Below are 24,006 nucleotides of genomic sequence, written 5' to 3' on the forward strand. Positions count from 1 at the left end.
TATTTAAGTTCTTGGCCATTTTGACTTTACAAATTACACCTGTGCAGTAAGGCATGTATCTATCCCATGCCAAGAATCCTAGATATCAGAGGTCACTCAGCCACCCTTACTCTACAGCTAATTTGCACAGAATCATAGAAGTGTCTGGTTGGGAGGGACCTTGAGAGGTCATCAGGTCTAGCTTCTTGCACTTAGGCAGGACTAAGTAAACCTAGACCATCACTGTTAAATGTTTGTCGGTCCTGGTCTTAAACCCTTACAGTGAGGGGGATTCCACAACTTCTCTGGGAAGCCTATTCCAGAACTTAACTACCCTTATAGTTTGAAAGTTTTTTCCCTTGCTGCAGATTAAGCCATTCCATTAACGTAAGACAAGAAGTACATGGAAAACAGTTGATCACCATCCTCTTTGTAGCAGTCCTTAACATATTTGAAGACTGTTACCCGGTCTCCTCTCAGTCATCTTTTATCATGAATAAATATGCCTGGTTTTGGTTTACTCCCCTACCTTTCCTCATAGGTCTGGTGTTCTAAACCTTTTATCATTTTTGTTGCTGTCCTGTGGACTTTCTCCAGTTTGTCTACACCTCTCCTAAGGGTGGCGCCCAGAATTGAACACGGTACTCCAGCTGAGGTGCTCACCGTTGACCAGTAGAGCAGGACAATTGTCTGTCGTGTCTCTTATATACAGCACTTCTGTTAATACCCAGAAGGATGTTAGCCTTTTTTCACACCTTTTTCATATTGTTGACTCATATTCAACTTGCGGTGCACAGTGACCCATGCCGCCCGCCCGCCCCCCTCTCCCCCCCCCCCCCCCCCAGATGGTGAGTACCTTTCCAGCAGTACTACCACCTAGCCAGTTATTCCCCATTTTGTAGTTGTGCATTTGATTTTTCCTTCCTAATCCTAAGTGAAATACTTCACACTTGTTTTTATTGAATTTCATCTTGTTGATTTCAAACCAGTTCTCTAAATTGTCATAGTTGTTTTGAATTCTAATCCTATCCTCCAAAGTGCTTGCAACCCCCGCCAGCTTGGTGTAATATATATAATAAACATGTTTTCCACTTCATTATCCAAGTTATTAATGAAAATTTTGAATAGTACCAGACCCAGAACTGACCCCTGCGAGACTCCATTAGATATACCCTTCCAGGTTGACAGCGAACCATTGATAACTTTTCTTTGAGTATGAAAGAACTCTTCTTTCTTTCAACCACTTGTACACCCACCTTATAGTAATTTCATGCGAGAGTTTCATTGGTTGTATGAAGGAGACTGCATATATGGTGGATTTCTTGGCCCAACTGCCATATCAGCATGACATCAGGCTTTCACCTGCTAGTAAGTTTATATATATTGCATCCTTGACTTCACAGAGGTAACAGTGAAGTGGTTCTCATATTGTGATTATACAATCGTAGGACTGGAAGGGAGGTCATCTAGTCCAGTCCCCTGCACTCATGGCAGGACTAAGTATTATCTAGACCATCCCTGACAGGTGTTTTTCTAACCTGCTCTTAAAAATCTCCAGTGATGGAGATTCCACAGTCTCCCTGGGCAATTTATTCCAGGGCTTAACCACCCTTACAGTTAGGAACCTTTTCCTAATGTCCAACCTAAACCGTCTTTGCTGCAATTTAAGCCCATTTCTTCTTGCCCTATCCTCAGAGGTTAAAGGAAAACATTTTTTCTTCCTCCTTATAGCAGCCTTTTATGTACTTGAAAACTGTTATCATGACCCCCCCCCCCCCTCAGTCTTCTCTTCTCCAGACTAAACAAACCCAGTTTTTGTAGTCTTCCCTCATAGGCACTGTTCCCTCTAAGCTGTGTGCGTGTGCGCGCGCACATGGATCCTAAACCCCGTGCACACGGCGAAACACCGCACGCACAACAATTTGCACAGAAGAAATGTTTTCCACATACGGCCTGTCAAAAATTTGCACAGAAGAAATTTTTTGCACACACAGCCTGTCAAAAATTAGAGGGAACATTGCTCATAGGTCATGTTTTCTAGACCTTTAATCATTTTTGTTGCTTTTCTCTGGACTTTCTTCAATTTGTCCACATCTTTCCTGAAATGTGGCACCCAGAACTGCATACAATACTCCAGGTGAGGCCTAACTGTGGAGCAGAGTGGAAGAATTACTTCTGGTGTCTTACTTACAACTCTCCTGCTAATATATCCCAGAATGATGTTTGCTTTTTTTTGCAACAGTGTTACACTGTTGACTCATATTTAGCTTGCGATACACTATGACCCTCAGATCCCTTACTGCAGTACTCCTTCCTAGGCAGTCATTTCTCACTTTGTATGTGTGCGATTGATTGTTCCTTCCTAAGTGGAGTACTTTGCATTTGTCCTTACTGAATTTCATTCTGTTTACTTCAGACCATTTCTCCAGCTTGTCCAGATCATTTTGAATTTTAATCCTATCATCCAAATCATTTTAAACCCCTCCCAGCTTGGTATTGTCCGCAAACTTTATAAGTGTACTCTCTATGCCATTATTTAAATCATTGATGAAGATATTGAACAGAACTAGACCCAGAACTGATCCCTGCAGGACCCCACTCAATATGCCCTTCCAGTTTGATCCATGGAGTCTTTCCTGGCCATCTAGCAAACAAAACACTTGTGAACCAAACAGTGGGGCTATAGGGGAGGTGGCCCCATGAAAGGATCATCCTCTCACAGTGTTGTCTACAATAGTTGATGTCAGTGGTTTTCAACCTTTTTTTCATTTGTGGACCCCTAAACATTTTCAAATGAATGTATGGACCCTTTTGGAAATCTTAGACATAGTCTGTGGACTCCGAGGGATCTGCGGACCAGAGGTTGAAAACTCTGGTCTACTACTTCTGCTACCTTCTAGCTGCTTAAACAGACTTATCCATGTGCTTCCTGCTATTGTGTGTTTGTAAATTATTCCTTTAGACGAAGGGCCTACAGAACAAGCCTAAAGACAAGGCTTCAGTAGGCACCCTTGATCAGTCTGCATTCTATTTTTTCAGAATACAATCTCAGCCTTGCATTGGTCATCCCACGTGAAAGATTTGGTTGTGTCCGGTGATGAAAAAGGCACAGTCATTTGTTACTGGTATAACAGAAATGACAGCCAGCAGTTCTTCCCAGAGCCCAGAACTATATTCTGTCTAGCTTGTTCCCCGCATCATGAGAACTTGGTGGCCATCGGGTAAGTACTAGTTACATTGTGTCTCCCTTTTAGTTTGCAAGGTAGATATTGTGTGTTTTGCCTGTAGTACAATTTTAAGCTTATTCTTTCAGAAGTTTCAGTAGTTTGGGGATTTGGCCAGTACACCTTAAAGGGTTTTTTTTTTTTGGTTCTAGTTGTTTTTTAAGTATTTTATTGACCTGGTGTATGACATAGTGGCTTCTAACAACCCGAAATGACATTTACGGTATGTCTACACAGCAAGCGGGATCCTGCGGCAGTGATTCTCAGACCACAGGTCTACAGACTTGGGCTCACACTGTGGGGCGAAAAATAGCTGTGTGGATGTTCGGGCTTGGACTGGAGCTTGGCCTCTGAAGTGTAGGGGGATGGGTGGGCTGTAATAAACTAACTGAAGAAATTATTAACTAAGAAACGAAATGAGTTATTTACAAGGTTAAAACAGGGAACATATACACACACACAAAGGAGTTAGTGTTAGATTTAAAAAGGTAATATAAGCGCCTATAATAAGCAGCTGTATATGTCCTTTAGGGGTGACCCATGCCAAGCAGCATGAAGATCTCTTGCTTTTGTTTAGGAATCTTTGCCTCTCAGAGTCCAGACAGCATAAAGGCCCAGTTTCTCCTTGTAAGGGATTTTTATCCTGTTCACTCTAGAATCCAAGCTGATGATGAGTTCATGCATAGGCCTCTCCTTCCTGCAGGGAATGAGGCATGCAGTCAATAAACTCTGTCTTTTGACGCTACACGCATTCTTATATCACTAATATCTGTTTTAACTACACTAACCCGCAGGCAAGCCAGACTGGTTTGCAGCTGTGCATTTGTCAGTGTTCAGTGATGCTCTGAGCCTTGGCATGAGCTGGCACCTGGTCTGCCAGTGTCTCAGCACTGTCAGCCCTGGGGGCTAGATCCTCATTTGGTGTAGCTCCTTTGAAATTAGTGGAGCTGTGCTGGTTTACACCAGCTAAGAGTCTGCCCGGGTTTGTTTATTTGAGAATCCAAGTATTTCTCCATGAATTTAAATATTTGTCTTTAGCTATAAAGATGGTATGGTGGTTATAATCGACATCAGCAGGAAAAGAGAAGTTGTTCATAGACTGAGAGGCCATGATGATGAAATTCACTCTCTGGCATGGTGCCCTGTGCCTGGTGAAGAAGTGTTACACAGTCGGCAAGAAGAGCTTCAAGGTAAATAAACGGTTAGGTGCTTTCAAAGTATCTTGTAGTTCATATGGCTATCCAGCTAGTAGCCAGATAAGTTCCTTATTTCATTAATAAAAATGCACTAGTGTTAGGGAAAAAGGGTTTCCCTCCCTTCTAGGGTTGGGAGGGTAGCCTTCCCTGGACTTCTGTATTAGCCAAACAAACACAGAGTCAGGACTCTTAGATAAAATGAGGCACTTTAATGCTAGCAAGTACGACAGCTGAAGGGCTCACCAATTCCTACACAGAGGAATATGGCAAAGCCCAGAACAAAGAACAAGGTAGAGCTTTTATAGCTTGGTTCAACATACTTTGTGATGTCTCTTCCAGTTCAAACCGGTCAACCCCTGTTGGTCTGAGTCCTGAGGTATGAACATGGAGGCCCATCTGTATAAGGAATTCTTTCCCCAAACGGGGAGTACAGGTTACACATAGTTCAAATTTTTTCTACCCATAAACATAGGGAAAGGACAGATAAGCATAGAAAAAAGACAGAAGCCTAGCTGTACATGATTATAGGGTTGTTTTCTGGTTCTTTTCTTTATCACGAGCTGATCTAAGGCAGCCAAAGAGTTAAAAATAAAGTTTATCTGACACAGGGCAATGTAATTGCAGTTGTTAATATTTACAGCGCTGTATGTTTTTCATATGCTTTGCTATCATTTCAACACCATTTAATGTTCCCCTTGGAAGAAGGCGAGGTTCTAAATGGAGAGCTTACGCAGGAGGCAGCTGTAACGAAAGGCTGTTACCTGGCGTCAGGAAGCAAAGATCAGACCATCCGAATCTGGAGCTGTGCTAGAGGCAGAGGTAAGTCCAATGGACCTTTCTAGAGGAAATAATGCCAGTGCATGTGGCATGATAAGTCCACTTTGTCTGCTAGCCTGCTAGTTCAGCAATGTGATGATGATTCATTTGTATGTTAATAGTGTCTAGATGCTCAAATGTGATCAGGCCCCATCAGTGCTGTAATATGCTCTGCCCCTACTGTACTAAATCCCAGGTTTTGTTGTCAGCCTAGATACTTAGTTTCCTAGGCCACCCAGGGCTGGAGTAAGTGGCGGAAGGGGCACCCTCCTCCACCTCACAAAACATGTTTTTCTGAAAGTAAAGAAATCCTGACCGGTTATGGGGAATGGTGGCTCTGACCATCATTCGAGGGATTCCAAGAATTGAATCTAGAGTGCAGAGGACTCCGCTCTGAGGAACTCTCACAATACATTGTAGATTTTAAAAGCAGGGAGACAGGTACTGACATACTGGGAAATTGTTAAAAATCAGTTGAAAGGACACATGGGGATGCACTTGGGGCTTTAGTCTGAGGCTTCGTGTTAGCAAGGCCTGGCAGCCTCTCAGAGGACTGCCTTGTGCTCAATGGCCAGATTCTAATTAATCTCTTGATTCTGTAGGGGTAATGACCCTGAAGTTGCCCACTCTGAAGAGAAGAAGTGGAGGTGTTGACCCAGCTATTAAAGAGCGCATTTGGCTAACTGTTCACTGGCCTTGTGGCCATCCCACGGAGATTGTATCCAGCTGCTTTGGGTGAGCAGGTTTTACCAGCTTGGACATGTTTTACAGCTTTGGACATTTTAGTTGCTAGCCAAGAAAGCATTGAGTAGGAAACCCTGCCTCCTGTGTGCTGGGGAAGAAGTGATATTGGAACTAGTGTGGGGACAGGATTTTGGCCTTATCATGTGGGTTAACTTTTATAAGACTGGTTTCAGAGTAGCAGCCATGTTAGTCTGTATTCGCAAAAAAAAGGAGTACTTGTGGCACCTTAGAGACTAACCAATTTATTTGAGCATACATATTGGACACTACGGTGCTAATAAGCGATGGTCACATAACACCACCCTATACCGGAAACCTACTGACCGCTATTCCGACCTACATGCCTCCAGCTTTCATCCAGACCACATCCATTGTCTACAGCCAAGCTCTACGATACAACCGCATTTGCTCCAACCCCTCAGACAGAGACAAACACCTACAAGGTCTCTATCAAGCATTCTTACAACTACAGTACCCACCTGCTGAAGTGAAGAAACAGATTGACAGAGCCAGAACTCACCTACTACAGGACAGGCCCAACAAAGAAAATAACAGAACGCCACTAGCCATCACCTCCAGCCCCCAACTAAAACCTCTTCAACGCATCATCAAGGATCTACAGCCTATCCTGAAGGACAACCCATCACTCTCACAGATCTTGGGAGACAGGCCAGTCCTTGCTTACAGACAACCCCCCAACCTGAAGCAAATACTCACCAGCAACGACACACCACACAACAGAACCACTAACCCAGGAACCTATCCTTGCAACAAGGCCCGTTGCCAGTTGTGTCTGCATATCTATTCAGGGGAGACCATCATAGGGCCTAATCACATCAGCCACACTATCAGAGGCTCGTTCACATGCACATCTACCAATGTGATATATGCCATCATGTGCCAGCAATGCCCCTTTGCCATGTACATTGGTCAGACTGGACAGCCTCTACTAAAGGAATAAATGGATGCAAATCAGACGTCAAGAATTATAACATTCAAAAACCAGTCGGAGAACACTTGAATCTCTTTGGTCACTCGATTACAGACATAAAAGTGGCAATTTTTCAACAAAAAAACTTCAAAAACAGACTCCAACGAGAGACTGCTGAATTGGAATTATTTTGCAAACTGGATACAATTAACTTAGGCTTGAATAAAGACTGGGAGTGGATGGGTCATTACACAAAGTAAAACTATTTCCCCGTGTTTATTCTCCCCCCCTCCCCTCCCCCCCTGGGCTGTTCCTCAGACGTTCTTGTCAACTGCTGGAAATGGTCCACCTTGATTATCACTACAAAAGGTTTACCCCCCACTCCCTGCTCTCCTTCTGGTAATAGCTCACCTTAATGACAGGTTTCAGAGTAGCAGCCGTGTTAGTCTGTATTCGCAAAAAGAAAAGGAGTACTTGTGGCACTTTATAGACTAACAAATTTATTTGAGCATAAGCTTTCATGAGCTACAGCTCACTTCATCGGATGCATTCAGTGGAAAATATAGTGGGGAGATTTATATACATAGAGAACATGAAACAATGGGTGTTACCGTACACACTGTAAGGAGAGTGATCACTTAAGGTGAGTTATTACCAGTAGAAGAGCGGGGGGGGGGCGGGACCTTTTGTAGTGATGATCAAGGTGGGCCATTTCCAGCAGTTGACAAGAACGTTTGAGGAACAGCCTCAGGGGGGAGAGAATAAACGTGGGGAAATAGTTTTACTTTGTGTAATGACCCATCCAGTCCCAGTCTTTTTTCAAGCCTAAGTTAATTGTATCCAGTTTGCAAATTAATTCCAATTCAGCAGTCTCTTGTTGGAGTCTGTTTTTGAAGTTTTTTTGTTGAAGAATTGCAACTTTTAGGTCTGTAATCGAGTGACCAAAGAGATTGAAGTGTTCTCCAACTGGTTTTTGAATGTTATAATTCTTGATGTCTGATTTGTGTCCATTTATTCTTTTACGTAGAGACTGTCCAGTTCGACCAGTGTACATGGCAGAGGGGCATTGCTGGCACATGGTGGCATATATCACATTGGTAGAGGTGCAGGTGAACGAGCCTCTGATAGTGTGGCTGATGTGATTAGGCCCTATGATGGTGTCCCCTGAATAGATATGTGGGCACAGTCGGCAACGGGGTTTGTTGCAAGGATAGGTTCCTGGGTTAGTGGTTCTGTTGTGTGGTGTGTGGTTGCTGGTGAGTATTTGCTTCGGGTTGGGGGGCTGTCTGTAAGCAAGGACTGGCCTGTCTCCCAAGATTTGTGAGAGCGATGGTTGTCCTTCAGGATAGGTTGTAGATCCTTGATAATGCGCTGGAGAGGTTTTAGTTGGGGGCTGAAGGTGATGGCTAGTGATGTTCTGTTATTTTCTTTGTTGGGCCTGTCCTGTAGTAGGTGACTTCTGGGAACTCTTCTGGCTCTGTCAATCTGTTTCTTCACTTCAGCAGGTGGGTACTGTAGTTGTAAGAATGCTTGTTAGAGATCTTGTAGGTGTTTGTCTCTGTCTGAGGGGTTGGAGTGATCACTCTCGTTGCAGTGTGTATGGTAACACCCATTGTTTCATGTTCTCTATGTATATAAATCTCCCCACTGTATTTTCCACTGAATGCATCCAATGAAGTGAGCTGTAGCTCACGAAAGCTTATGCTCAGATAAATTTGTTAGTCTCTAAGGTGCCACTAGTACTCCTTTTCTTTTTGTAAGACTGTAACTTCTGTTTCCTGGGACTTGTCCAAAGATCACTGCTAATGATACATGTTTGTCCATGAGATCTCTGAGGGAGAAAGCTGTACGACTCACTCTAACTTTGGTTTGCTACAGGTCGGTGGGTGTACATATATGCGTAGAGCTATTTCTTGTGCAGAGGAAAATAAAGTGTGCACTTTCCTTTCACAGAGGTGAGCTACTGCTATGGGATTTGACCCAATCTGGGAAACGCAAGTGGACGCTTCTGGGATCTTCTTCAGAAGGGCAAAATCACACAAGGATTGTGTTCAATTTATGTTCAGTGCAGGTGCACGGGAGAGAGCTACTGCTTTCCATTTCAATGGACAGGGATGTAAGAACCACTTGTCATCTTACAATAGCATAACAATATCTGAGACCGTTCGCTTCAGCTAAATCTGAATATCCCAAATTTTGCTCCTAAGAATTGGGTTGAGCTGGGGCAGGTTGTATGTATTTGTTGTTGACTTACGAGCTCAGACTTTTATAACAATGAGGTTGATGAATCTCGCTCTCCCTCTGGGCTTGAGGGAGAAGTATTTAACAGTGGGACATGTCAATTTTTCTCTTTATATATACATTTCTCTCCTTGTTTTAACAAGACCCAGTTTCCTTGCTAAAATCACATATATTAGCGCTGTAATATGTGGCTTGTAGAGCCTAGATAATGTTAAAGTGCCTTTAAAGCGACGGGTGCCTTTCTTAAAGGAGCTAAGAAGTCTGCGATTTTTGGAGAAGGGCCATGAGGATGAGTTAATTTATCCATATGGACTGCTCATCTTTAATGAATGGGCACTCTCCCACATGATACAGAGACGTCCCTATGTTGTGTACTCCTTAGAAGGGGGAACCAGGCATCCTTGGTACAGTCTTAAATTTGACCCTTTCAGTATCTGTCTTGCTCAAGTTCTTTTTATTGCCACTGCATTACTAACTCATAGCCTCGGTGTTTCTTGTTTCCACACTTTCTCCAGGTAAAGTGTTGGGACCTGATGACTTTAGATTGCTGCTGGACTCTGCCTTCTCTTGGGGGCTTTGTCTACAGCCTGGCCTTCTCCCCTGTGGACACAGGCTGCCTTGCCATAGGTGTTGGGGACAGCATGATCCGGGTGTGGAACACCTTGTCTCTGAGCAATACTTACGATGTGAAAACATTCTGGCAGGGCATCAAATCCAAGGTCACAGCTGTGAGTGCACTTCTAGTTGTCTTTTCTCTTGCATTTTGTTTCCTGCTGTTTGTTACAGTTCAGGGCAGTTGCACCTGTATTCTCCCTTTGTGGGCCAGCAAGGACACCCACTTTAAGCTTCCAGCTCCTAGCCATCACCTCTCTTGAGCAGAGACCCACATCTCACTTCCTCCTGATTAGGGATTTTAAGGCTGCATCGCTCCCTGCCTACACCGGGATATCCCCAGCAAGCTAGACAGCATAAAAAGGACAGTGTCTGTGCTTTGCTTTCTTTCCGAGGGCTGTGATCAGTGTGTTGCCTGCAGGTATAAGTTACCCCACAGCTCCTTCTAATCAAGCACATGTATTGGTACGGTAAAAGCCATTATATAGAAAACATATTACAACAATAAAAGGGCCTACACACTTGCTAGAAAGCTTATCAGAGGTCATCCCCAGTTCCAACCTCAGGCTCTGGTAAGTTTTGGTCCATCAAAACCCATAACTGGGTTTTCCCTGTGGTTATAAGTTCATCTATCTTAAATCCAGAACCAGAACAGAGACTGGGCAAATCAACCATTTCTTTATACAGCTCGGGGCCTTTGATTTTGGCCTTCTGTAACAGCTAATCAGCAGATAACTACCCTCTCCTCTGGGCATAGCTTCAAAAGGCTGGGTTTTTGCATTTGCATTAACATCTCCCTGGGGATTCCCCATGAAATCTACTTCACACTTACTGTCCCAAAAGTCCATACTTGTCTGGCACGTTTTCAGTGTAGTCTTTTGAACTCTCAGGTTTTATATCTTTCATATCTCCCCACCCCGAGAGTTTACATACAATCCTGGCCCACAATAATGCATAAACTTAATATAAAATGATCTTTCAAGTCTATTGCTGGAAATTGCCCATATCTGTCACACTTACTCATTTATCCCTTCCCTTCTGGAAAATGTTTTCTCCAACTAATAGATACATAAAGCCAGTATATTGCCCACGTTCTCACGTGTGGATTCATTTGCAAGCAGCATATTTCTTCATGTCTAGAGACAGAATTCTAAACACTGATGCAGCTACAGGTGCCTGTGTGAGGTGTAGGGAAAAACTGACAAAGGTCCATTTATATAGCGTATTTCTGGCCGTTTTTTCCCCATTGTCATCTTCTAACTCTGTCGCTAGGCTTTCCTTTCACAGCAGGGTGCCAAGGCATAGTTAACTGCAGTTACAGTTCAACCACAGCTTAGCAAGAGGTACCTGCTCTGTGGCGAGTGTTAGGGTCACTGATGGCAAAATAACAGTATATGTCTTCAGTAGAAACTGCTTTTTGCCACTCTGAGCATTCTAATGCCTCCAGCTCTGTTTCTCCCAACCCACGATAAACGGAGAGGGAGCCTTGCATATTCTCAACAAGAGATCAGTTTAAGTGTCTAGCTGGTGGGCCTGGTAGCAAGGGGTTGATCTATTAAGGATGGTGCTACCTCCCCAATTTCAAGATTTTCCTTTTTTTTTTTTTTTCTAGATAATCCCTGGAAAAAATGCACTAGGGGATAGGAATTAGCCATATGCCTGTATGGTTGTTTGACCTTTTATTACTATTTTGTTTGCAGTTATCCTGGCATCCGACAAAAGAAGGCTGCTTAGCCTTTGGAACGGATGATGGAAAGGTTGGCATGTATGACACCTACTCCAGCAAGTAAGAAACTAGTTTTCAAGTTGATCGGTGTTTTGATGAGCAAATTATAGTTGCTACAGTGATGGGAATAATGAAACCTTCTTAAACTCATGGGCAGTTTGAAGTGACACTTTAACTTCTCACTTATTGTGATGCTTCTAGTGATGATTTTTCCATTGCATGCATTCAATAGCATTAGATAAAGATAATAAGTATCACTGCCAAGGCTGAAACTCAGGCCTTTCCTACTCAATGTACATTGACTGTCTTCTCTGTTGCAGTGTCCTTAGCTTAGGCAAGCCATTGCTCAGAGAGTAGGATTAAATTACAAGTAGCTGTAGAGCATAGTTGGTTGGATCTGGGGTGTGTCCATCTTGCCAGTATCTCCCGCTGTGCCTAGTAGTTCCTGATGTAAGTTTGCTCCAATTGCCCAACCAAATATCACTTATGGGTGCAGACCAGGCATAGAAAATTTCAGCCAGAACTTTCCAGGGAACTAGGAGCATGTGCAAATGTGGCATACAAGAAAAGTCCTGCTATAATCTTAACTGTAGCAAGCAGTGTAGCTAAGGATGCAATTGTGAGGTGTGCTGCTGGTTGCATTTCTGCTTTTTGGCCTGTTGAACTGCTGCTTGTCCATTTTCACTCATGGCCATTGTGCTTTGAGCTTTCTCTGTATGTGAGATTTGTCTGGGGATGTTCACTACACCTCTCTGAAATCTGACTTATTTTGCTCTTCCCTGCTCCTCTCCCTATCCAGCATCAAAAATAGGCCGCCTCAGATCTCCAGCACCTATCACAAGAAGACTGTGTACACGTTAGCCTGGGGCCCTCCGATTCCCCCTCTTTCTTTCGGTGAGTCTTGGAACCGTACTATAGCAAACTGGAAGTCCTTTCACTTGTAGAGGGTGTGGATGCTGTGGAGATGGCATATCAGCCCTCCTGCTGAGTCGGTGTGCACTGGGTATGATGCCTATGCCCTTGGAGATTTTTTAATAGATTCATTCTCAAGAAGGAATGAACCAATAGTGACATATACACATAGACCCTGCAGTCATCACTGAGGATCAAACCTGGGACCTTTAGCACCAAACTCACCAGCCCGTACCACTTGAGCTAGACGAGCAACTGAGTTGACCCTTGTTAAATAACAAGCTCTTAATGTTGCTCAGGGCCAGCCACTAGAGGGAGGTAAACCCCATGCACAGTCAGTGTGTTAAGAGGTGTAAACATCTAGTATTGAAAGTGGCCCTTTTAATGGGTTATAGCAGGAGAATCTCTTACTGCCAAATCACATATGACTCTTTCAGTCCGGGGTTGTATTTTTGCTGGGAGCAATTACCCCTACTTAGGTCTGTGTAGGAAAAGGCTGTATTTAGCTTTTATCTCTGTTGTATAGGAGGCGATGGTGACAGGCCCTCTGTAACATTGTACAGCTGTGCAGGGGAAGGTATTGTCTTACAGCACAATCCTTGGAAGCTTAGTGGAGAGGCAAATGACATCAATAAAGTCATCAGAGACACTAATTCAATCAAAGTGAGTATAATTCTTTATGGGTCATGGAGTAGAAATTACTTGCATGTTAACGTTCCATCCCTGTTTTTTCTTTTCTGTCCTGCTGATGAATCTATAGCAAATAAAATAAAGCATCTGAAATCCTTCCTAGATGCATTTCAGAGACATTTAAAGCATCTAAATACATACACTTTTGCCCCTGAAGAAGTTTTTTCTCTTTCATTAAGGCAAGACAGCAGATCTTCTCTCACAATAAAGCTATCACTAATTGTTTTTCTGTTTTTGTAATTTATTTCTTGTTTTCAGAGAAGTGCTTGGCTTTCTAAAATTAATACTTGGTTCTTATAGCGCTTTTCATCTTCAAAGCATTCGAGACATTAATTAAAATCCACAGTGCCCCTCTGAAGCTGGCAAACAAGTATCCTTAACACTGTTCTACGGATCAGGAAACCAAGGCAAAGTACTTGAAGCACAGCTCTGCGATTAAAATGTGAAGCTTTTAGCTCTAGTACTCAGACTCAGACCGCACCTCAGTCTCATTTCTGCATTCAACTTCCTTGTGAACTGAGGGAGAGTTTTGCAGAGGCACAAATGGCAGTTAAGACTCGAACATCTGAAAATCTCCCCCAAGTATCTTGGCTGAGATCACATAGTGAATGAAAGTGGGTCAGCCACCTGAGAACTCAAAATGCTCCTAGTCCTTTGCTCTTATCATTGGACCTATTAGATCACTACCTCTCTGAGTGCAGTTTACTAATTTTTTTTTAATGAAATGCTGTTGCAATAAGGTTACTAAGCGCTGTGGAGAAGTTCATCTCAAACCATACTGCAGCGGGAGCAGAGTAGGCTATTGTAAGTGATCAGACCTGGGAAGAGGGGTGGTTAATTATGCCTTGGCAAAACAAAGAAGTAAACACAGTGGGCTACTTCCTCACTTGGTATAAATCAGCAAAGCTCCATTGATGACTTGGAGCGTTGCTGACATACACCAGCTGAGGCTCTCGTCTAGTCTTTCAAACCAAAAGCATCATTAGAGATAAAAGGGGGGAAATCCATGCCCAACAGGAAACAACAAGCATCTTAAATTGAGAATTACCAATAATGTAGGTCTGGATTGGGGGAATTGTAACAATAATTAAATTCTTTATAAACTCGAAATAGAAGTTATGAGTTTGTTCACAAAGGCTGGGATTTTCAGTGGGGTTAGGTGCCCAGATCCCACTGGATCCCAGAGAAACTTCCTTTGAGATTTTTAGAGTCTGAATCGATAACCCTGAGTCACCATTTCCTGCAGCAATTAGTCCTGCTATTAATAGGACCTATTTTATCATCACTCAAGCACGCATCTCTGTTACAAAATGTGCTCTGGAAATCAGACATTGGGGATTCTCTTTTTATGGTCTTTTTCTAATTACAAACTCCCAATTTGACTACTGGTTTAATTCTCTTGAATTTCATGGAAGGAAAGGGTTTGCAGCAGTTACTGCTAACAGCTCTGTGTTTTTTCTTTGGTATGTTTTCTTTCTTCAGTACAAATTGCCTGCACGCACTGAGATCAGCTGGAAACCAGATGGCAAAATGTTGGCTCTTGGTAACGAAGATGGGTATGTTTTCTTTAAGACCTAGGTTAATGCTAATGTCATATATGCAATCAACAGCTGATTACGTCAATTCATCTAGAGTCAGCATAGTGACTGCTCTGATTTATCTCTGACCTTCAGCCCTGTCAGTGTATCTGAGGGAGAAGGAATTTCTTGTTTTCATGTCAGTGAAACAGTTAGCTTTACCTAGAACCAGTTATGCTGGAGGGCAGGTGCTTCCAGCATGGCACTGCTCGTGCACCTCAGTCCTGATTGGTAATCTTCTCTACCATCCTAGAGCTGGGTCTCTCATGAGCGCACACAATCCATCATTCCACCATGTATGTTGATTTTTACAACTGACTGATAAGGTTCAGGATGCTTGTTTTCACCTGTGACTTAAGCCAGGATTTGAGCCAAGTTTATGGAGGTGAAAATCTCATTAATTTCTTGAACCACTCCAAGCCACATTCTGTCATTATACCCTGTTAATGTGCAATAACAACAGAATATTCACGTTAGGGATGAAACATATATCCTTTAGCAAATCCCAGTTTTCACTAATTTCTCATGTTGTGTTTTTTGTTTGTTTTAATTTCAGATCAATTGAAATATTTCAGGCTCCTACCTTAAAATTGCTCTGCACCATCCAGCAACATCATAAACTGATTAATGCTATTCGCTGGCATCATGAGCACGGGACCCAGCCAGAGCTGAGCTACATGATAGCTTCAGGCTCAATCAATGCCATCATTTATGTGCATAACCTAAAGAGTGTCATAGGTAACTGCCTGGGCTTATACTTTCAGATGTTGCAGGAATGTGATCCCCCCCCCCCCCCTTCTGTATTTTCCTTTCCTTACACTCCCTAGGGAGCTCTGTGACTGAGTTTCACTCCTTGACTCCAAAGGGAGTTGATTTGTCCTTTTCCTCACCTTTTTAACAACAGTTAGTTGTTTTGGGGTCCCATTCTTGTATTCGCTTCCCCAGGCAGCAGGGCTTGGGACTGTTGGCAGGGACTGCATGCATAAGCCCTGAATGAGGAGAGGCACCTTGTATCTCATCAGGGATCCTTCCCAGGCCTGCGTAAGGAGCAGAGTTGGTAGGCAGCTGGCAACAAGGTTCCTATGGGGTGTAGTACTCCCCTCTGATGGCAGGGGGCTCGCTTGTTTCAGTTCTCTGAAAAACTTGCCTTTTGCTTATGTCTTGAAATACATGAAAAAAGGCAGAGAAATCTGAGACACGTTGAACCGTGAGAAATCTCAGCTTAAAAAGAGCTCGCGTGTGACACAGTACTGCTCCTTTACAACGTGCGCGGAATGCGAGGAACCTGTGAGTTGCAATATGGGGAGACGTGAATTAGTATGAATGCAGCCAATAGAAGGCAACTTTATTTTGCTTAGTCCTTTGTGCACACCTTCTCCCAAAGCTCTTGACGACAGAGGTCACTAATAAACCAGCATGCAGCAGTGTTGAGCGTTGTAAGCCAAGCTTTCAGTACACAGGGTTGGGGTGCATGTGCAGCGATTCACCTACATCTACACGTGCAGTTTTGTTCACTGCTTTGTTCAGACTAAGAAAGGCATGCCCCAGGGCTCCTTGCCAACTGTGAATGTGGCCTGATGTGACAATTTCCATTCCATTGGAGTGACTTGTCGTCCCAGCCTTACCTGACCTCCATTGTTTGCTTTCAGAGAGCTCTTCAAAAACTCCTGCGACGCTAACAGAGCCTTTTCGAACTCTGGTGGGGCACACGGCTAAAATCACCAGTCTGGCCTGGAGCCCGCACCATGAGGGGAGATTAGTATCTGCTTGCTATGATGGCACGGCACAGGTATGGTTGTGGAACCACTTATTATTACATTTCTTTTGCTTTCAAATCCTCCTTCCTCTGCAATGTTTTTAAATCTGAGTTGACAGCAGAGTATGTGGGGATGACTCCTTTGCCAGATAAACTGTGGTATTGCTGAAAACTTCTCTGCGATAGAAATCTGCCGAAAAGGACAGCATGATTTTCCCCTACAGGATAAAATTGTAAAGTGATAGACTCCTTTGCTTCTTTAGCAGCACCAGAGATGAATGGTGTGGAGAAAGTGAACAAGGAAATGTTATATAAAGGGATAAATAACACAAGGACATGGTCACCCAAAGAAAAAATTAATAGGCAGCAGTTTTAAAACAGAAGGAAGTACTTCTTAACACAACTCACAGTCAACCTGTGGAACTCATTGGCAGAGGATATTGTGAAGGCCAAAAATATACCGGGATTCAAAAAGAATTAGATACATTCATGGAGGATAGGTCCAGCAATGGCTATTAGCCAAAATATAGTCATGGATGCAAACCCTGTACTCTGGGTGTCTGTAAACTTCTGACTGCCAGAAGCTGGGACTGGATGACAGGAAATGGATCACTTGCTAATTGCCCTTTTCTGTTCATTTCCTCTGAAGCATCTGGCACTAGCAACTGTTGGATACTGGGCTAAATGGACCATAGGTCTGACTCAATATGGCTATTCTTATGTGTGTTTTTGGTTGGAGGAGAAAATGAAACAGTACAAGTAGTAAGGACTTCCTAATGATGCCTCTGGCACTGAAATAATTGTGTAGAATGAAAATGCAGAGAACTACACGCAACATTTTGGAGAAAGTAGACATCTAGGACTGGTTGGAAATTGATATTTAAAATTTATTTTCTTCACAAGTTGGAACAGTCAAAATATCAAAATTTTCTGTGGAGTGAAAATTTCTAAAAATATTGATTGAGAAATGTAGAAACTAGACATTTCAACATTCCAGAATCAGAATATTTTATTTCAGTTTGTTGAACCGAATTGAGACATTTATTTTTGTCTTGAATCAATATTAATCGAGTTCTCATGAGCTGCTGCTGCGCCTTTTTGGGAATTGTAGTTCCAGTGCTTACATGTGCCCAGGCTCCTCTGGGCTGCACTCCCTGGCTGAATTCCATCTTCCATGATAAGGAGTACTTGGGGCACCTTAGAGACTAACCAATTTAAATTGCTCAGATAAATTGGTTAGTCTCTAAGGTGCCACAAGTACTCCTTTTCTTTTTGCGAATACAGACTAACACTGCTGCTACTCTGAAACCTATCTTCCATGATGCATCATGGCAGTTTGAGCAGAGGGAAGACTGCTGTGGATTGCGTGATAAATGTCAGACGAAGTTAAACCAAAATGTTTCGATTTGTTCAACCTGACCCCAAAAGGAATATTTTGCTTAAATTTTCAAACATTTCTGGCAAAACCTGATTTTTTTTATGAAAAAGTTTAACTAAATGGGAATTGCATTTTCCACTAGAAAAAAATATTCATTGGACAGTTCCCATCCAGCTCCATAGAAGTTCTGCAATGGAAATGCAGAACTTGGCGCTATCATCTTATCGATCAGTACTGCGCAACTTACGTATGGGAAAATATTCACGCTACACTGATTCTACATTAAGAAAATCACCACCATGATGCCTTAAAGATTAACTAAAACATCTTTAGTGATCTTTAGCCCATGTGATGAAGAAAAGATTTTGTTTACAAACATTCCTATTTTAGAGTCAAATATTTGAACATCATCTCCCTTTCACTTACTTGTCAGATTTTGGACCTTAAGAGGAAAGAGAAAGACAGAGACACACACGCACAAAACTATCTCTGTTTTAGATGTAGGTAATCACATCTCTCAACAGAAGGAAAGTGCAGAATCCTGGCCTGAGAGCAAGGGAATGGGTTTTCGTAGTCTGATCATGCAGTCAAAGTCTGAGTTTACACTGTGGATAACAAGCTTTGATCTTAAATTTCAAAACACATCCAGTTTCAAGTCTGCAATGCTTTGCATAGAGTGAGACATCTCTGACAAATAAAGGCCTCTTAATTTGCCATCCAGCCTTCTGAAGGTATCCTCAGTTTTGACACTGAAACTTTTCAGATGTGCTGTGTTTTGAATTATTAGACTCAATCACTTAATCCTATTAGAGAACTCCTTAGCTCTAGGGTTCTTTATGGGGTCTTTTTCGTATCTATTAAAGGATATTCTGTTGTACAATGTTTCTGGACACTGCTTAATAGTTGCTGTGTTTTAAAGCCATAAGTGACTGCATTTCAGTAATGGTAAACTGATTCACAGCTTCAGTTAAATGGGTCTTTCATCAGCACTTTTGGATCTTTCAGGATGAAAGATGTTACGTGAATGTACAATTGTTATCAGTAGCAACAAAAGGGACTATTCAGCAACTCCTTCTATGTGTTGGGTTTGGGTTACTGGTTCTTGAAACATACTAGACTACTTTGGAGACCTCTCAATGTAAAGCTGCTGGTGATGGGTGAAGATGATGATACAGAACATTAGAGGAGTATCAGACATGTTTAGATATTTGGTTTCTCTAAAAAAGGGCTTTTGTTTTTAGGTGTGGGATGTTCTGAAGGAGGAGCCACTGTGCAATTATCGAGGGCACCGGGGCCGGCTGCTTTGTGTTCAGTGGTCACCAGTGGATCCAGATTCTGTTTATACAGGAGCAGATGACTTTTGTGTTCATAAATGGCTAACCTCAAAGCAGGAGTATACCCGGCCCCCTCAAGGTCAGTATACCTGAGCAGAGGATTCTGTATTGGGGAGGTGTGGGGATAGGAGTAATGAAATAGACAGTGGTAATGTTTGTTCTAAATTCAAATCTGCCCTTTAGTTCTTAGGCAGATCCTCCGTGTCCAGGATCACGTGGAGCTGTAGATGAGACCTCCAGCGTTATAGTCTAGGAAGTTAAGCCAAAATGGGAGCTCTGATCTCCAGAGGTGATATGCTAATATCTAAGCAGATTGCTCTTTTCTTAGACATAATTGTTGCAATCTTTTCCAGGCAAAAAGAGCACAGACTTGGAGAAAAAAAGGAGCTCTCAACCCAAACCCAAAGCTAAGAAGAAGAAAAAGCCCGTGGGGAAGGTTCCAGCAAAGCAGGGTGTGAGCGACTCAGTGAATGGAGAAGAGCTTGTAGACAATTTGTTAGATGAGAATGGGATATCGGACCATGAGGAAGAAAAGGAAGTGCAGGAGTTCTCTGACAAGGTCTCCCTGGCAGGTAATTACCAGTCCCAAGATTGTCTTAGTTAATGGAAGAGGCTTAGTAGCCTGGAGAGCTAAATTGAGATCATAGTCATGAAATAGCATGCCCATGGACCAAATCCTTGTATGTGCCTGGGGCAGCTGGAGAAGGGAGGGTGACTTTGTGCCACATTCATGCCCCTCTCAAGTGATCCTGGAATCAGCCAAGTTCTGGTTTGTCCCTTGACCAAACTTGGAGCAGCTTTTGCAGATTCCTTCTAGATTACTGATTTCAGTTAATACTTCAAGCTACAAGAAGTTAAACCTACATTGGAACCAAAGCTGCTCAGCCTATCGCTGACACTACATTAAACCTTGACACTACATCTTTTAATGTCTTTGGCTTGTCCATAGCTTCTTGTTTCTTTCATTCATTTAATCCCACAGTTTCCAAGGAGCTCCCTTTGCATCCACGTGTTTGTTCTGTATCTGACCTGCCAAAACCTTTCATGAATCATAAAACCACTCCTGTGAAAAAGGATCACCCTAAAGAGAAACCAGGTTGGTACATTTCATGCACAAGTGTCATGACACAGATTGGGTTTCAGGGACCAGACAGAGCCACCACACTTTGAGGCTTGTTTCCTGTAAAAGAGCAGCATCCCATATTAATGTTACATCAGCTAAGCAATGTCTGGAGAGAGAGCTCTCAGAGCTATTCATCGTGTTAGTTCAAACTACTTTTGGTTTAACTGACCCGCCAAGCAGGAAAAATGGCTAAGTTTAGTGTGATATGTGAATGTCTCAGTACATATAGTTACTATCTTCAGTATAAACCGGGAGGCAGAAAAACATTTGGTTTGTGCATAGTGATTAGTATTCATAAGGCAGAAATACCCTAAAACAGGTGTCTGTGGTGCTTAGACACAGTTTCTAGAGCACCTAAGTTTCCATTTCTTACTGTGTCATAAGTTGGTTTCTTTTGTGGGAGGGAGAAACTGATTATGGCTAGTGCTGAAACTATGCAACAATGACTAAAATGTGACTAACTTCATTCCAGTCCCTGATGCCTCTGTGAAGAAGAGAAAACCTCGGTCTATCCTACCTCTCAGCACATCTATGGACCAGAGGTCGAAAGACGAATTACATCAGGACTGCTTGAGGCTGGCTACGTGTCTAAGATCCAAAGGTACAGGAGATGAGCTGCAGCTTCCTCTTCCTGCTCAGCTAGGGCATCCCCCTACCTCACCCCACCCCAAAAGCATTTTGGCCAAGATTTTCACAAATGGGTGTCAAAGATAGGGCTCCTGGATCCATATCAAGGCACCTAAATATGGCTTTTGGAAATGAACTTTAAGAATCGCCTTGTGAAAATCTTGGGCCATTACATAGGACTGGGTGAACAAATCTTGTTTTATCCTTCCCATAACGCTTCATTCTTCTGCCATTGTGGCCACTTTTTGAGGCTGGGGGATTGGAATACCCTTACCAATACTGGGCACATTCTAATCTGGGGTCTAAACAGTGCAGGTGGGATAAAATTTTATACCTGTAGGCATGAAAATTCATGACTTTGGCTTTCCCCCTTAGCCTAGTCTGTGTTTGTGTTACAGATTTTATTATTTATAGCAAACTCAAATATTTATTGATTCATAGCAATGGATTAGTGTCAAACACAAGACTATCACTTCATTGCAGGAGAAGTTGGGCTGTGAGGGAGATGTCTTTGTTCACACAATGATTTCCTTAGATGCAAAGGGCACAAATCAAAATACTAACTGAACTTGGGTTTGGATAAATATTCTTGCTCCACCCTGAAGGTCCTTTAAATCGGATATAGACGTGGTGTGCATATGAAAACCAATTCGATCTGTTCTGTATACAGGACAGGGAGCAGAAGCTATCTGCTATAAGTATTTTTGAAGGTAAAGTGAAGTGTAATTATACAACGGATTTAAAGGTCTCTTTCTCCTTTCCGCCCCCTGTTCCCTGGTTGCTCCTGGTTATGTTCACTGCATGTAGATAGCTCTTACTCTCTCTTTATTTTCTCTCTGGTAGGCCTGAGTGAGGGTTTGGCCCCAGACTCAGGGGATCACGTTCATTTGGGGATGTTTACAGAGAGAGCTGCACTGTACAGGATGATGGAGGAGGAAGGTAAGTGGGGTAATGAATCAGGTTTGAATCATTTCTGATTGTTTCCATTATCCTCCATATGTAGAGAGAGACCTGAATCTTGTTTAATTGTGAATTTAATGTCCATTAAAACAAGGGTGCAAGAGCACTGGCTGGAGCCAGACATGGTGCCTGGATGAAGGCATTGTGCTTGCTTCTCTCAAATGCAGACCTCTGTCTTAGCCCTGGGTGAACGTACTTTCCCCTGTGCAGCATAGCACTATTGCAGTCATGCTGGTATCGAACCAAGAGGCATGTTTGTTTCAAATAGGAAAAAGCCACTTGGAGAATGGGCACTCGGAGTTATTTCAGCAGCTCATGTTGTGGAAAGGAGATCTGAACGGCATCCTCCAGTCAGCTGCTGAGCGGGGAGAGTTGACAGACCAGCTGGTAGCAATGTCACCCATGGGTATGTTCTGCTAACATGTAAGCAAATGGGTTTAGCTCTTAAGGGTATCCTAGTGTTAGTTGTGCAGGACCAGAAGCAGGTCTTGTCTATAACACTGTGCTAACAATACCTGGATACAAAACAGACAGGCAGAAATCCACACAGACAATCTCTGGGACTAGGAGAGGAGGGAAGAATGCCCAGTGGATTCCTTCTGGGTTCCCAGACAGGGCAATTATCTTACTTCCAAGCACAAAAACGAATTGTCCTCTGACATGTAATGGTCCTTTCAGTCATTTGATTTTTGTTTAAATAAACTTGTAAGAACTGATCCTGGTACCATCTAGCCCCTTGGTCACTTCCAAACCTGTTCCCTGTCCCATTGCTTAGATTGACTCAATTTAGAAGGCTTAAAACATAACGAGCTATCCTAAGGCAGAAAGGGGTTATGTGCAGAAGTCACTGAATTTAGAAGTCAGTTTTACAGGGAATCCTTCCTAAGTGTAAGCCCTTGTCGTTAGCTATGCTACCTTCTGTATTGCAGCTGGCTATCGGGCCTGGGTGTGGACAGTAGAAGTTTTCGCAAAACAGCTGTGCTTTCAGGAACAGTATGTCAAGGCTGCCTCCCATCTCCTCTCCATTCACAAAGTGTACGAGGCTGTGGAGCTACTGAAAACGAACCATTTTTACAGGTCACTACCCTGGACCATTTTGACTGTTTTTAATGCAAATGGAATGGTCTGACTGTTGTCAGTTTCACTTCTTGGCTCTGATGTACTATATATGGTACTGTAATATCTGAATCACAGACACTGCAGTGGATTATTTAAAAGGATCTAGTCAGCTTAAAAATCAGACTTCTGTCTGAATTTATTTAACTACTGCTACAGGTGACTCCTAAGATCAATGTAACTGAAAAGGATTAGAGAAAATATATATTCATTTCTTTCTTTTGTGAATTTGGCAGTACTTTGCTTTCAGTCAGTCCCACTTTTTCCCTGGTATAGCCAGTCAGTTTTTTTTTTTTTTGTTTGCTTGACTGAGAAAACATTTTACAAAATAGAGAAAAAGACAAAATCATAATACTTAGTGGGCAAGGGGACTCGGGCAGGTTTTGTATATGAAAATACTGTTAACTCATTATTACTTTAGTTTACTGGATTTCAAAGTGGTGTTCCTTTTTTAAATTAAATAGGGTGCAGTGAAATAACAATGAATGGAAACATTCTCATTACCATTAGTTACTGTAAACAAGATACATATTTTTAAATAAACTTTCCCCCTAGGCATACTGCATTGCATAGCTAGCCAGGTGTGTTAGCATTTTTTGGTTTCCTCAGAAGCATCAGGTATTTGCAGCTACTGGAGGTGGAATTCCATAATTAAGTGAACCAATAGTTTGATCCTTTGAGATAAGTCTCTCCTACATCTTGGGCCTAAAATACTTGAGCTAGTTTCCTTTTGAAACCCCAGGGAGACTGCTGCGGTGAAAGGAGTGGGCCTAAGTGTGTGGTCTTGTATGCAGGTAATATTTTAAAGTGGATTCTTTCATAAGAGTTTCTCTTGTTTGCCTCAGGGAAGCGATTGTAATTGCCAAGGCCAGGTTGCGTCCAGAAGATCCAGTCCTGAAGGATCTCTACACCTGCTGGGCAGCAATACTGGAAAAAGATGGTCATTATTCCACGGCAGCCAAATGGTAGGTGCCAGCAAAAAGGGAACAACATTGTCTTACTGGCTAAAAGAGAGAACATTTCTAGCTCTTCTTGAGAGACTATTCTAAACATAATTGCTGAGA

At 42.6% G+C, this 24,006-nt stretch overlaps 1 protein-coding gene across 1 annotated transcript in view; it reads left to right on the forward strand.

The window, feature by feature from the left end:
- GEMIN5 (gem nuclear organelle associated protein 5) overlaps window positions 1–24,006 on the forward strand; it is a 35,574-nt gene that overhangs the window by 1,734 nt on the left and 9,834 nt on the right. The window contains exons 3-22 of the mRNA XM_037907959.2: window positions 3,019–3,200; window positions 4,242–4,393; window positions 5,102–5,218; window positions 5,818–5,950; window positions 8,844–9,006; window positions 9,647–9,859; window positions 11,444–11,529; window positions 12,269–12,363; window positions 12,908–13,044; window positions 14,554–14,627; window positions 15,205–15,386; window positions 16,298–16,437; window positions 19,024–19,195; window positions 19,470–19,688; window positions 20,099–20,212; window positions 20,712–20,840; window positions 21,710–21,805; window positions 22,095–22,232; window positions 22,756–22,903; window positions 23,788–23,907. Coding sequence (XP_037763887.1) covers window positions 3,019–3,200; window positions 4,242–4,393; window positions 5,102–5,218; window positions 5,818–5,950; window positions 8,844–9,006; window positions 9,647–9,859; window positions 11,444–11,529; window positions 12,269–12,363; window positions 12,908–13,044; window positions 14,554–14,627; window positions 15,205–15,386; window positions 16,298–16,437; window positions 19,024–19,195; window positions 19,470–19,688; window positions 20,099–20,212; window positions 20,712–20,840; window positions 21,710–21,805; window positions 22,095–22,232; window positions 22,756–22,903; window positions 23,788–23,907 — 2,810 coding nt within the window. The remainder of the gene's footprint in view (window positions 1–3,018; window positions 3,201–4,241; window positions 4,394–5,101; window positions 5,219–5,817; window positions 5,951–8,843; window positions 9,007–9,646; window positions 9,860–11,443; window positions 11,530–12,268; window positions 12,364–12,907; window positions 13,045–14,553; window positions 14,628–15,204; window positions 15,387–16,297; window positions 16,438–19,023; window positions 19,196–19,469; window positions 19,689–20,098; window positions 20,213–20,711; window positions 20,841–21,709; window positions 21,806–22,094; window positions 22,233–22,755; window positions 22,904–23,787; window positions 23,908–24,006) is intronic.

The sequence above is a fragment of the Chelonia mydas genome, chromosome 8, assembly GCF_015237465.2.
Source record: "Chelonia mydas isolate rCheMyd1 chromosome 8, rCheMyd1.pri.v2, whole genome shotgun sequence".
NCBI classification, from domain to species: Eukaryota; Metazoa; Chordata; order Testudines; family Cheloniidae; genus Chelonia; species Chelonia mydas.